General features: G+C 56.8%; 1 protein-coding gene and 1 long non-coding RNA gene across 2 annotated transcripts; one reads left to right on the top strand and one right to left on the bottom strand.

Annotated features, from left to right (window-relative positions):
- Window positions 1-3,027: 3,027 nt before the first annotated feature.
- Window positions 3,028-4,306, bottom strand: LOC125091341 (uncharacterized). Its single transcript, XR_007124652.1, has 3 exons — window positions 3,924-4,306; window positions 3,115-3,188; window positions 3,028-3,075 (listed from the first exon to the last, which is right to left on the bottom strand). It is a non-coding gene; the product is annotated as an uncharacterized LOC125091341 (long non-coding RNA).
- A 156-nt stretch (window positions 4,307-4,462) lies between these two features.
- On the top strand, window positions 4,463-12,249 carry ATP6AP1 (ATPase H+ transporting accessory protein 1). The gene is made up of 10 exons (XM_047714820.1): window positions 4,463-4,673; window positions 4,928-5,054; window positions 7,583-7,657; window positions 7,944-8,137; window positions 8,631-8,671; window positions 9,472-9,557; window positions 9,961-10,199; window positions 10,816-10,863; window positions 10,951-11,182; window positions 11,403-12,249. Exons 1-10 carry the CDS (start codon window positions 4,531-4,533, stop codon window positions 11,610-11,612), a joined length of 1,395 nt encoding a protein of 464 aa, XP_047570776.1. The 5' UTR covers window positions 4,463-4,530; the 3' UTR covers window positions 11,613-12,249.
- Window positions 12,250-12,670: the final 421 nt, after the last annotated feature.

Below are 12,670 nucleotides of genomic sequence, written 5' to 3'. Positions count from 1 at the left end.
GGGCAAGGAGAATGGCTCTTAAGGGAAGGAGGAGCCCGAATAATTGTGGACAATGGTGCTGTCTACCAGGCACCTGGACATTTTGCATTCGTAGGTCATGAAGGACCTCACAGCAGAAAGACTGGGAACAGCAGGAAGCGGCCCCGTGTGGGCCCGCGAGAGAAAGAAGCCCGCAGCTGTGGCAGGCTGGCACACTGGACGGTGCCGCAGTGGGACAAAGCTACGTGTGCCCCCGCGCAGGACTCCAGGCAGGATGGCGCCATTCCGTCGAGCTCAAGTACAAGGAGACTAAGCCCTAGACTGTTCGTGGGCACATACGGAAGTGGTCGACCCACTAAGAAAAACCGGAGAATGGCAAGCGTCAGATTCAGGCTTGTGATGACTTCTGTGCCTCCCTCCCGGCCCCGTCTCTCCCGCTTTCCGACATACATCACCCCGTGTCGTGACTTACTGCCCCGTATCTCCCCAGATCAGACTGTGAACTCGGGGGGGGGGGGGCAAGTCTGACCCAGTGCCTGGCCCAGCGCCTGGCCCATAGCAAGTGCTTTAGGAAGCCTGGAGAGTCACCACTCCAAGGACTGCTGACAGCTCAGAGAGGAATAAAAGCAGCCACGGTTTCCCCACTAAGGATGAAAGCATTTCAGCAAGACTACTGGCCAGCAAAATCACACTTGAGAGAAAGCCTTTGCCTTTAAACTTGATTTAAACAGTGCTTTTGAGTTCTTCAGTTTGCCCGTGGCCACTGGCTCCTCTTGTCATTCTGTCACCTTCTCCTGGTCCCCAGGACATCCATCCCTGCCCTTGATCCCTTCTCCTCCTTTGTGTGGCACTGTCAGAGAACTTCCCTCCCAAAACGTGTGCCTTGCTGGGTCTGTCCGGGGCCTGGAGGACTTTGCCTACACTAGGATGCCGTTTAGGGTCCTTGTTTCTTTCCCCATAGGGCACCAGCCCAGGCAGCTCTCCAGGACTTTGGTGAGTGACTGAATGAGGGCACGCAAGCCCAGGGCTGTGGTGGGCCGGTCTCCCCCTTTCCCTACCTCAGGCTGCCCCAGCTCTGGCTCCACCTTCTCAGTACAATTGCTCCCAGGGTCCCTGCCCCCATCCTGCCATCACACCACCTGGTGGTCGTGGGTAATCCCCAGTTCCACCTAGGTTGGTCCCAGACCAGCGAGGCACCAGCCTCTGGTTTCTCTAGCCTTCTCTCTCTGCCCCTCCATGATTCTGGCCAGGCTCCTGTCATTTCTCTCCCAGAGAGGCGACAGCCTCCTGTGATCTCTCCTAGCATTCTTATCCCCTCCAGCCTGCTCTGCCTTCCCACAGCCAGATCAGCCCTTTAAAATAATGACCCGATCATGGCACCAGGACTTCAAACCCCTCTGGGGTTTCTGGGGCTAGAGTAAGCTCCAGTGCAAACCTCTCCCCACAGCTGGCCTGGACATTGCCACTTAGGAGCCCCACAACACCCCAAATATAACTATTCCCAACTGACTTTATCTCTCAATCCCCAACTTAGAGAGACCCAAGAGCCACCTTTGGACACTGTTTTACTCAACCACGTCCTGTCAAGCCCACCTCTTCTCCCCAGGCAGAACTGCCCCTGTCCTAGTCTCAGCCACATTTGGGACCACCACAGCCACAATCTCTTTGAAGCAGGTTCTCGGACAAACAGAGGCAATCAGTGAGCTGTCAGCCTCTCGGGGCTGAGCAGCAGTCATGGTGCACGCCGTGAGGGGCTCAGCATCCAGCCCTCCTGTGTGGCCTTCCTGCGCTGCCTCAGGAGCGCCACATGCAAACTGAATTCGCTAAGCACAGGCACGGCCCTGGGTGTGGTGCTTTGCTTCAGCAGCCTCCTGGCTTGAGTTCCAAATATCCCAGTGTCTAAGGGGCAGTGGCTCGACGTAGGGTCCCGGTGTCCAGTCATGGCCGCCCAACTTCCTGCAACTACAAATGGCGGGTCTGGCGCTCAGCTGACTTGTTCTTTCTTTCTTTCTTTCTTTTTTTTTAAAAGATTTTATTTATTTATTTGAGAGAGAGAGAGAGAGAGAGAGAGAGAGAGAGAGCACGAGAGGGGGAAGGTCAGAGGGAGAAGCAGACTCCCCATGAAGCTGGCAGCCCGATGTGGGACTCCATCCTGGGACTCCGGGATCATGACCTGAGCCAAAGGCGGTCGCCCAATGACTGAGTCACCCCGGCGCCCCGCTCAGCTGAGTATTTCTGTTGAATGGATCCCTCAAAGGGAAATTGCTTGGTTACAGGTCAGATGCATTTTCCCGTTTGTTAGATGCTGCCAAATTATCCCCCTAAAATGTTCTACCAACCGATCCTCTTACCACTGTGTAGGGGAGACTCTACTTCCTAACACCCTTACCGACAATGGGCATTATCAAACTTTCTTCTTTCTATATATTTTTTAAAAGATTTTATTTATTTATTTGACAGACAGAGATCACAAATACACAGAGAGGCAGGCAGGGAGAGAGAGGGGGAAGCAGGCTCCCCGCTGAGCAGAGAGCCTGATTCGGGGCTTGATCCCAGGACCCTGAGATCATGACCTGAGCTGAAGGCAGAGGCTTCAACCCACTGAGCCACCCAGGTGCCCCTCTTTCTATATTTTTATCAAGAAAAATGTCAAACATCCAGTGTATCAGTTTTCTTGGGCTGTTGTAACAGAAATCTCTTCTTTCCCGGTTCTGGAGGCTAAAAGTCCAAAATCAAGGTATGGGTGGGTGCACGCTCCCTCTGAAAGCCCTCGAGAAGAATCCTTTCTGCCTCTTCCAGCTGCTGGCAGGGCCAGGGATTCCTTGCCTGGCTGCTGCAGAAGTCTGTTTCCAGGGGTGCCTGGGTGGCTCAGTGGGTTAAGCCTCTACCTTTGGCTCAGGTCATGATCTCAGGGTCCTGGGATCAAGTCCCGCATTGGGCTTTCTGCTCAGCAGGGATCCTGCTTCCCCCTCTGTCTCTGCCTGCCTCTCTGCCTACTTGTGATCTCTCTCTCTGTCAAATAAATAAATAAAAAATCTTAAAAAAAAGTCTGTTTCCATTGTCACATGGCCTTCTTCCAGGTGCCCAAACCTTCCACTTCTTATAAGGACACCAGTTATGGGGTTTAGGGCCCACCTGAATCCATCATGATCTGATCTTGATTACATCTGTGAAGATTGTATTTCCAAATAAGGTCACATTTTCAAGTTCTGGATGGATAATGAATTTCAGGGGGTCACCATTAAATCCAGTACATATAGCAAGGTCAAAAAAAAAAAGCTTACAGTACCAACCCATAGATCCGCCCCCTAGTTTCTGCCATGAACATTTTACTATTGTTGCTTTATTGCAAACCTATCTTTGTACTCACACTTCCCTCCGTTTTATTTTTGGTGCATTTCAAACTAAGTTGCAGGCATCAGTTCACTTCCTCCTAAATCAATCAGTGCACATATCCTTTTTTTTTTTAAAGAATTTATTTGACAGAGAGAGATCATAAGTAGGCAGAGAGGCAGGCAGAGAGAGAGAGGGAAGCAGGTTCCCCGCTGAACAGAGAGCCCCATGCGGGGCTCGATCCCAGAACCCTGAGATCACGACCCGAGCCGAAGGCAGAGGCTTAAACCACTGAGCCACCCAGGTGCCCCAATGCACATATCCTTAATGCGAGTTCAATCTTGGATTATAGTTACCAGCTTTTTGTTTGTTTGTTTCTAATAATCACCATTCTGAGAAATCAAAAATGGCACAGAAAAAGATAATAGTTTTCCAATTCATCTGAGGTGGTGTCTCCCACCTTCTGATTGTAGCTGTCACTGTCTCTTTCCTCTCTTTAAAGCACACCGAGAAAAGACAATCTACAAGGATGTCTCCTTCCTCCCACTGACATCGCTATTGCCAAAATCTCCAGTTGCTGAGTCCAAGAAAGTTTTCTGTCCTCATCTTACCTGCTTCCTGGCAGCAGCAGACACTGACATGGTTAATTTTGGTGTCCTTGAAACCACGCTTCTCCCTTCCTCCCTCTCTTGATGCTCTTCCCATCCTCCTTGAAGATCCTTCTCTGATCTCTCTCCTTCCTGCCCATTTTCAGTGCTGGACGTTCCTCTGGACATTAGCCTGGGTCCTCTTCCCTCTTCACCTATCTCAGGGAGAGTCCATCTGTAGGAAACAGAAACCACCCCTGCAATTTTAAGCGGAAGGAAGATTAAAGCGGGGAGACACGAAGCCCGGTGTGTGGGGGACCGAGCGAGCAGAACCGCCCCAGCCCCGCCCCACTCCCGTTCCCAGCCCGTGGGAAGGGGGCGCGCGCCGGGAGCCAGCCAAGCTCCACCCTACCGCCTTTCCTACTTGGAGCGTGCGCGCCTGGAGACACGTACAGCCAATCCGTGAAAAGGAGTGGCCGTGAGTGGCGTGAGCTTTGCCCAGTCATCTGCTGATCTGGCGAGCAGGCCTGCGCTCGAGCCAATGGTGGTGCGGGGCGGGGCTCGGGCGGGGGCGACTGTCACCTGATCTGCGGCGGCCGCGGCGGCCGAGGTGGTGGAGGCCGAGGCTGTGATGGCGGCGACGGCAGCGGTTCGGGCGCAGGCGGGGACGCGGCAGGCCCCAGCGCTCTGGCAAATGCGGTGGCTGCCACTGTTGCTGATGGCGGTGGCGGCGGCGGAGCAGCAGGTGCCGCTGGTGCTGTGGTCGAGTGACCGGTGAGCGTGGCGGGCCGGGCCGGGGCAGGCAGCGCTGCGCGCCGCGGCGGCTGAGGTGCCCTCTCCCGGCTCCAGGGCTGTCCTCAACGAGCGGCGGCCGAGGGGGGCAGAGGGGAACAGTCCCTTCCTTGGCGGCCCGTAGTGAGCCAGCGGGGTCAGGACTCGGGGCCCTACACAACACGATGGGAGCCCATGAGCTTCAGATCCCAAGCCATGTGCCCCCACTTGACAGCACCTCTTCTGTCCCCTGCCAGGGACTTGTGGGGTCCCGCGGCCAACATCCACGAGGGCCACATCACCAGCGACTTGCAGCTCTCTACCTACTTAGACCCCGCCCTGGAGCTGGGCCCTCGGAATGTGCTGCTGTTCCTGCAGGACAAGGTGCGCCCGCCGCAACCCTCTTTCCCTCAGTCATCGGGAAGAAGTCAGGCCCCTCCTCCCAGGACACTGAGGCCCATTCCCCAAGGGAAGCTTCAGTGACCTTGTCCCAACTGTAGGGACGTGTGACTCCTCTCTTGGGAAGGACTGCAGGAGATGTTTCAGTGGGAACCCTGCGGCCCTTGAAATGGCACTGACTTGATTGGGTGGTAGCTGGGGGGTCAGAGGCCAGATGCCTACTGAGTACCGAGCACTTATCTGAGCTCCCCTCCGTGATGGGGATTATCAACCCTCTTTATAGATGGGAAGACTTATGTCCAAGGATGGTAAATGACTTGCTTAGGGTCACACAGCTGATGGGTGACAGAGTTGTGATTCTAACTTTAATGATCATAATAGAGATAATCAAAATGATCACTTATTGAGTGTTTCATAGGCACAAGCTGATGTCATTATCTTGGTTTTACTGTGACCATTGGCTGCTGTTCCGTGGTTTATGGTTCCAGCCTGAGTCTGTCTCACACACACACACACACACACACACACACACCCCTTGTGCTCCGGGTCACAGTTTCCCTGCCATGCTCATCTCTGCCTCCAAAGCAGGCATATGGCCCACGAGGAGATTCTAGGGTGTTCAGGAGGTTATCGAGCCTCTGTTTATTCCTTCCTTGGTGGTGGCCTGTGTGGCTCATTCCTCTTGTGGTCTTGCTCCGTTGGTCTGTGGGCAGATAGTGATGGTTATGCTGGCCTGTAGTCCTTCCAAGAGGTGGGAAATCATGTCATTAGACTGGAACTCAGTTTTCATTCTACTACTTCCCAGCCTTTGGACATGTGAGATAATCTGTGAATGCAGGTTCCTCATCTGTAAAATGAAGATACCAGAGACTGGAGCAGTTCTTATAACCCTTGTAAAACATCTATCCAGGGTTTCCTTATGGCATCCATCCATTCATTTGTTTGCCAGATATGGACTGCCCACTGGGTACTAGGTGTCAAGTGTTGGGGACATAGCAGTGAGCAGAATAATCCAGGTCCCTGCCCGGAGGAAGCTGACATTCTTGTGAGGGCAGCAGTTAAATGCTAAGTCGGTGTATGATACAATGTCAGTGCTACAGTTCTCAGAGAAGAAGGAAGCAGGCCAAGGGAACAGAATGATTGACAATGCTGTTTAAGATATGGTGATCAGGGGCACCTGGGTGGCTCAGTGGGCTGGGGCCTCTGCCTTTGGCTCAGGTCATGATCCCAGGGTCCTGGGATGGAGCCCCACATTGGGCTCTCTGCTCAGCGGGGGGCCTGCCCCCCCCCCCCGCCCAGCCTGCCTCTCTGCCTACTTGTGATCTCTATCAAATAAATAAATAAAATCTTAAAAAAAAGATAGGATGATAAGTCAAAGGCTCACTGGGGAGGGATATCTGAGCAGATGCCTAAATGGACAGAGGGACAGAGCCATGTGGGTATGAGTGGAAAAGGGTTCCTGGCAGAGGGAATACAAGATGCAAAGGCCCTGGGCAAGGAGTGCTCTTGGTGAGCCCACGTGGGAGCTGCCGTGGCTGGAGGGTGGTAAGGGAGAGAAAGGGGTGGGAGGTGGTTAGCTGGGTAGCCAGGGGGTGAGGTGGGGGAAGGGTGCGTGCAGTCTAAATGTGGCAGGAAGCTTTGGGCAGTTTTGAGCAAGGAGTACGGAGAGGACACGGTGGTGATTTCTGGGCTTTCAGAATGAGGGCTCAGGCAGCCACAGAGGGTTAGGATTCCTGTCTAGAGGGGAGAGCAGGCTGTGCAAGTGTGTATACTAAACACAACGAGCGGAGGGAGACTGATTAAGATTGCCTCTGGGCCTAATTGGGGCAAGCCGGGAGGAGGCAGGGAGTTGGGGTGGGGGGCTGGAGCCGGAGGACAGCTCTAGGTTTCGGAGGGGAAGGGATGCGGTCAGCTGCTGTGCTCCGGAGTGCGCAGAAGACTTCAGTGCCTTTTCCAGCATATCCAACACCTTCACCTTTCTCCCCTCTTCTACCAAACCCAGGCAAGGAAGGAACCTCTTGCCCGCTTTTAAAAAGGGTCCTGTCCGGCCCGGACGTGGGCGGTGCTAGCTGCTGCAACCGGCACGCCGGGTTCTCCTTTTCTCCCACTGCTGCCCAGGGGATCGGACGTGGGGGGGGGGGGGCGCAGTGAATGTTCCTCACTTCCCCCAGCCCCTCCCCCAGCTTCCCTGTTTCCTGCCCAGTTCCTCATCTGCAGGCAGGTGGCTGACTCTTAATTCTGACGTTACCACAAGTCAGCTGCCCACCAACTTCCTCCCAGCCCCATGACCACCTGCCATGTTTTCTCACCCTACCAGGAGGGTGCCGGAAGGAAAAAAGAGAACCTTCCATTCCTCCACTGCGTACCCGCAAACATGCCTTTGTTCATTCTTTTAACTTGACCCTTTGTGATTGTAAATGAGATTTTGCTGTCCCTGCAAAAGCGCAGGGAAGGTGTCTTCCCTGCCTGGGCCCCAGCCCCGCCTTCTGAGGCTCTTCTCTGCTTCCCACTAGCTGAGCATTGAGGACTTCACAGCCTACGGGGGCGCGTTTGGAAACAAGCAGGACAGCGCCTTTTCGAACCTGGAGGTGAGAGTCCGTTCACAGCCCAGGGCCGCGGGGCTGTCCCGAACTCCCTCCTCCATCACAGCAAATACTGGCCCCTTAGGAACCAGAGGTGCTGGCTTTGGGGGCAGAAAGGCCTGAGGTGTCCCGGGCCAGGAGTGTGGGGTGTTTTCTTTCTGACCTCGAATAAGACCCCGGCGTGTGGGTGTGGGTGTGCCTTGCCAGAGGGGCCGCCGGAGAGGTTTGGGGGGCCGGCCCAGGCCCACTAGTCCCTTGCTAACTCATCCTTCTGCCTCTCCCTGGCCCCCAGAATGCCCTGGACCTGGCCCCTTCCTCTCTGGTGCTTCCTGCTGTTGACTGGTATGCAGCCAGCACTCTGAGCACGTACCTGCAGGAGAAGCTCGGGGCCAGCCCGCTGCACGTGGACCTGGCCACCCTGCGGGAGCTGAAGCTCAACGCCAGCCTCCCGGCCTTGCTGCTGATCCGCCTGCCCTACACGTCCAGGTACGTCCCGGCCTCGGAGCCCGGAGTGTGGCGAGGTGCCGGGCTGTGGTGGCACAGCCCAGCTAGAGACAGCGCCGCTCCTGTTCAGTACCTTGAAGCCACAGCAGAAGGTGCTTCGTGTGTCTGGAAGAGGTGGGAAGGGCCTCTGGTCAGCGGTGACTCAGGACTTAGTGCCTGGCCCTCAGTGAGGCCTGTTGGGCACCCCCAGCTGGTGGGGGGCTCACTCCCCGAGCCGGGACACGTTCACAGAGCAGCTGGCAGGGCCTTGAGTGCGACTGTGAAGCTGGGGCAGAAGGGGCAAGGGTAGGGCCGTGGAGTTGGCAGAGGTGCAGAGGGAGGAGTGAGCGTGGCTTCCAGAGCCCCCGGCTCGAGCGTGCTATCGGATGGGGCTGGTAGGGAAGGACGGCGGCCTGGAGTGGAGGGGAGGCGTCCCCAGGCGGTGGGGAGCTGTCTGCGTTGGCAGGGGCTCTAATGCTCTGCCTCTCTCCCATAGCTCAGGTCTGATGGCGCCGAGGGAAGTTCTCACTGGCAATGGTGAGTGAGGCCGGGGAGGGCACATATTTTCCAAACTCATTCAGCCCTTGGCCTCAGAGAGCTGCCTCAGAGCTCCTGAGTCACTCTGCGTTTCTAGGGTGGCCCTCCAGCCTCTCAGAACAACTGGCAGCTGAGCAGAAAGATGTGAACCCCCAGGCCTCACCCCTCTTCAGCTGGGCAGGGTGTTGGCACACCTGGGGACCTTCCATGGCAGAGCCCACGGAGTCGGTCTCCACGCCGGCAGCGCAAAGCTTAGCATTTGGGGTTTAATAGACCAGCACCATTTCAAAATCAGAGCTGAGGACTTCTTTTCTGCTATAAAGGACAGCCTTTCCCTGTGGAAGGGTCATTGAAAACCTCTAAGTGAATTTGGAGTTTTCTGGATCTCTGTGTCTTTTCTCATTTAATGTAGTTAGGGCTTGGCCTTAGGGAGCCAACTCCTGAGGCCACAGGTGTCCCCAGGGAGGCGGGAGGTGGCTGGGGTAAGAAGTACCTGCTGTTAGGGACCCTTGATGGTAACGAAAACACTGGTGAAGTTTGATGGAGTCAGCTGTGAAGGGCTCACTGGCCCACCGCAGAGGACGCGGCAGGTGCCAGGGGTGGGAGACTTCACGCTGCAGACATCCGGTGGTCCCTACCTCAGCGAGGTGATCCCACTGAACACCATCAAGAGAGGCCACTAATGGGGCACATGGCATGGCCCAGCCTTGGGGCTGCCATCTTCTCCTGGCTGGCGTCAGGTATGTTAGTGTGAGGAGCTGCGTGTGACCTGGGTCTCAGCTCTTCCCATTGCTCCTCAGATGAGGTCATCGGACAGGTGCTGAGCATGCTTAAGTCCGAAGATGTCCCATACACAGCAGCCCTCACGGCGGTGCGCCCTTCCAGGGTATGTCGTTTCCCCTTCGGCAGGGCCCTGGAGGGAGTGTGGCTCTGAGCAGAGTGCCTTAGGGGGCTGCTTTGTTCCCTGGGCCTGGGGGTGGGGGGACGAGGATGAACCAGAAAGTCCCTTTTCCTCCTTCCAGGCTGCAGCTTTCCATCTGGCCTAATGGGCCTTACGGGCTGCCGTGTTGGGACACTGTGTCCAAGAGTTCCAATTTGGAGACACTAGGAAGAGCTCAGGGGCATAGGGGTTGGCCAGGAAGACCTTCCTGGCTGAAGGGCCTCTAAGTTGAGCAGTAGGACTGCAGGTGCTGGAGAGGGTGCTCAGCGGGGACAGGGAGGGCAGGTCATTTGCTTCTGGGCCATGCCCTAAGGGCCACTGAGAGAGGGCTTGTGGGTTGTCTGCGCAGGTGGCCCGTGATGTCGCCATGGTGGCCGGGGGACTAGGTCGCCAGCTGCTGCAAAAGCAGTTGGCGGCAGCTGCCGTCCATCCCCCTGTGAGTTACAATGATACTGCGCCTCGGATCCTGTTCTGGGCCCAGAACTTCTCGGTGGCATACAAGGACCACTGGAAGGACCTGACCTCCCTCACCTTTGGGGTCCAGGAGCTCAACCTGACCGGCTCCTTCTGGAATGACTCCTATGCCAGGTAAGGCGAGTGCCTGTCACTGCAGATGTTGGGAGGTCGTTGCTGTGGGAAGCAGGTGGAATCGTGGGGTGGGGCTGGTGGAGGGCTCTTGGGATGGGGCCTGCTCAGATGTCTGCCTCTCTATGCCTTCTAGTCCTTGCCTGGACCTTTGGTTGTTAACACTTCCCAGTCACCGGGGAACCTGACACTCCTCCCCTCCACCCCACCCCTGAACAGCCTCAGGGTGACAGCCAAGGGTGTCTGCCAGGCCTGAGTTAGTTCAAGGGCTTCTGTAGCCTCCCTTTGTGGTGAGAGAGACCACCTTTATCCCCAAAGTCCAATCTGCGCATGTCAGCAACACATGCTGGGGGGGGAGCTGAAAGGAGGGCAGTGGGGCAGGCTCAGGGCAACCAGAGGATGGCGCTCTTAGCTGCAGGGGGGACCTGGGTGCTGGGTTCCGACCTAGATGGGATAGGGCCTCAGTTTTCCCATTTATCAGGTGGGGATGCTGCCTCTTCAGGTGGCTGCGAGGTCCTGGGGCAGCTTAGGTAGCGTAGACCTGAGGAACTTGCTCTGCTGCTAGATGTTAGGGGCCCTCCCAGAGCCCAACAGCTCACCTCTTACTCCGGCCCTGCAGGCTCTCACTGACCTATGAACAACTCTTTGGTACCACAGTGACATTTAGGTGAGTCTGAGGGTCGGTTGACATGTGGGCGGGCTGGCATGGCTCTGGCCTTTCCAGCTGCCTGACACCGCACATGGCCTCCCTCAGGTTCATTCTGGCCAACCGCTTCTACCCGGTGTCTGCCCGGCACTGGTTTACCATGGAGCGCCTGGAAATCCACAGCAATGGCTCTGTGGCCTACTTCAATGCCTCCCGGGTCACAGGGCCCAGTGTCTACTCCTTTCACTGCGAGTATGTCAGCAGCCTCAGCGAGAACGGCAATCTCCTCGTGGCCCGCTTGCAGCCCTCGCTCTGGCAGCTGACTCTTCAGGACTTCCAGGTGGGGGGGGGCTGCGGCGGGGCAGGAGGGAGGGAGCAGAGAACTGAGGAGTGGAGTGTCAGCGTCTCAGGGGTTGGGCCTGGGCTTGGGAATGGGGAATGGGAATGCAGTTGAGAGTCCTGTCCCCACAGTGCCCCCTCCCACGTGGACTGCCTGCCGCCTTGGGAACTCACTGGGTCTCCCTGTGTGTGGGCCACATGCTCCTTTGTGTCCCTCCCAGATCCAAGCGTTCAATGTGACGGGCGAGCAGTTCTCCTACGCCAGCGACTGTGCGGGCTTCTTCTCCCCGGGCATCTGGATGGGGCTGCTCACCTCCCTGTTCATGCTGTTCATCTTCACCTACGGCTTGCACATGATCCTTAGTCTCAAGACCATGGACCGCTTCGACGACCACAAGGGCCCCACCATCTCTTTGACCCAGATTGTATGATCCTGTTCTTGCCGGGGGTTGCGGGCGTGATGGCGTCCAGGTTGTTGCTTTCCCATTTCGAGGCACACTGGACTGAAGGGCTTCCCCTCTTCCTACTATAGCATGAACCCCCACTTCCCCTCAGCCTGTCTTGTTCCCTGTTCAACCCACTGAGGGGCTTCCCACCCCCCACCTCTACCAACAAGGTGTACATATTCTTCCTAGATAGTAGACAGGCCCAGTCGCTGCAGGGGGAAGAGGACATGCGTTCTGGGCCCCCCTCCTGCCCCTTCTGTATTCTCATCTCAGTGTCTTCTCCCTTTGCTGTTTATAGTGCTTTTGTGTAGCAAAAGCCCCACCCCCAGCCTTTATGGGGCTCCGTGCAGCAGGTAGAAGCTGGACGTCACCTGCGTTTGGGGGTTGTGGAAGTACTATTTAAGTGTCCTGCTTGGCTGGTGTCATTGTCTTTTGGTGATGTGCTAATAATGAGCAGTACACTGGGGTTTATCTCTGTGGCGTGAGAAGGAAGGGACCTGCACAGCAACTGGCCCAGGTGTGATCATTGGTTTTCTGGCCTATTCTGGCCAGGTGCCTGGCAGGAGGCTGGGTTTCTCGGTGGTTTCCTTCCTAATAAAATAAAGAGAGGTTGCCATGCTCATTGGACTCTTGTCATTCATTTTGCACTGGGCGCGAGGGGAGGCGCTGGGCTCAGGGCTGCGGGGGGGACAGGCACCCGGATGTAGCTGTCACGCAGCCAGGCCAAAGGGAAGGCCGGAGGGTCTTCAGCAAGATGGGCCCCTAACTGGCAAGGGTACGGAGGGGCTGCGGCGCGCGGGGTGGGGGAAGAGCGGGGCGCCCTGTGCCTGGGGGCGGGGGGAGACAGTCGTGACAATAGCCGGCTTCCCACCCCGAGGGGAACGCCCCCGGCTGCCGCAGCGGCGCGCGCCCGCCGCGCCCAGCCTCCTGGGGGGCGGGGCGGGGCGGGTCGCGCGCTCGGCTCCCGCGCACGAATCCCTCGCGGGCCGCAGCACAGGCCTCCGGCCGCCCCGCCCGCCCCGCCCCTCTCCAGTCCACTCAGG

Source organism: Lutra lutra, chromosome X, assembly GCF_902655055.1.
Source record: "Lutra lutra chromosome X, mLutLut1.2, whole genome shotgun sequence".
In the NCBI taxonomy this organism is placed as follows: domain Eukaryota; kingdom Metazoa; phylum Chordata; class Mammalia; order Carnivora; family Mustelidae; genus Lutra; species Lutra lutra.
This window is presented reverse-complemented; position numbering and strand designations above follow the sequence as displayed.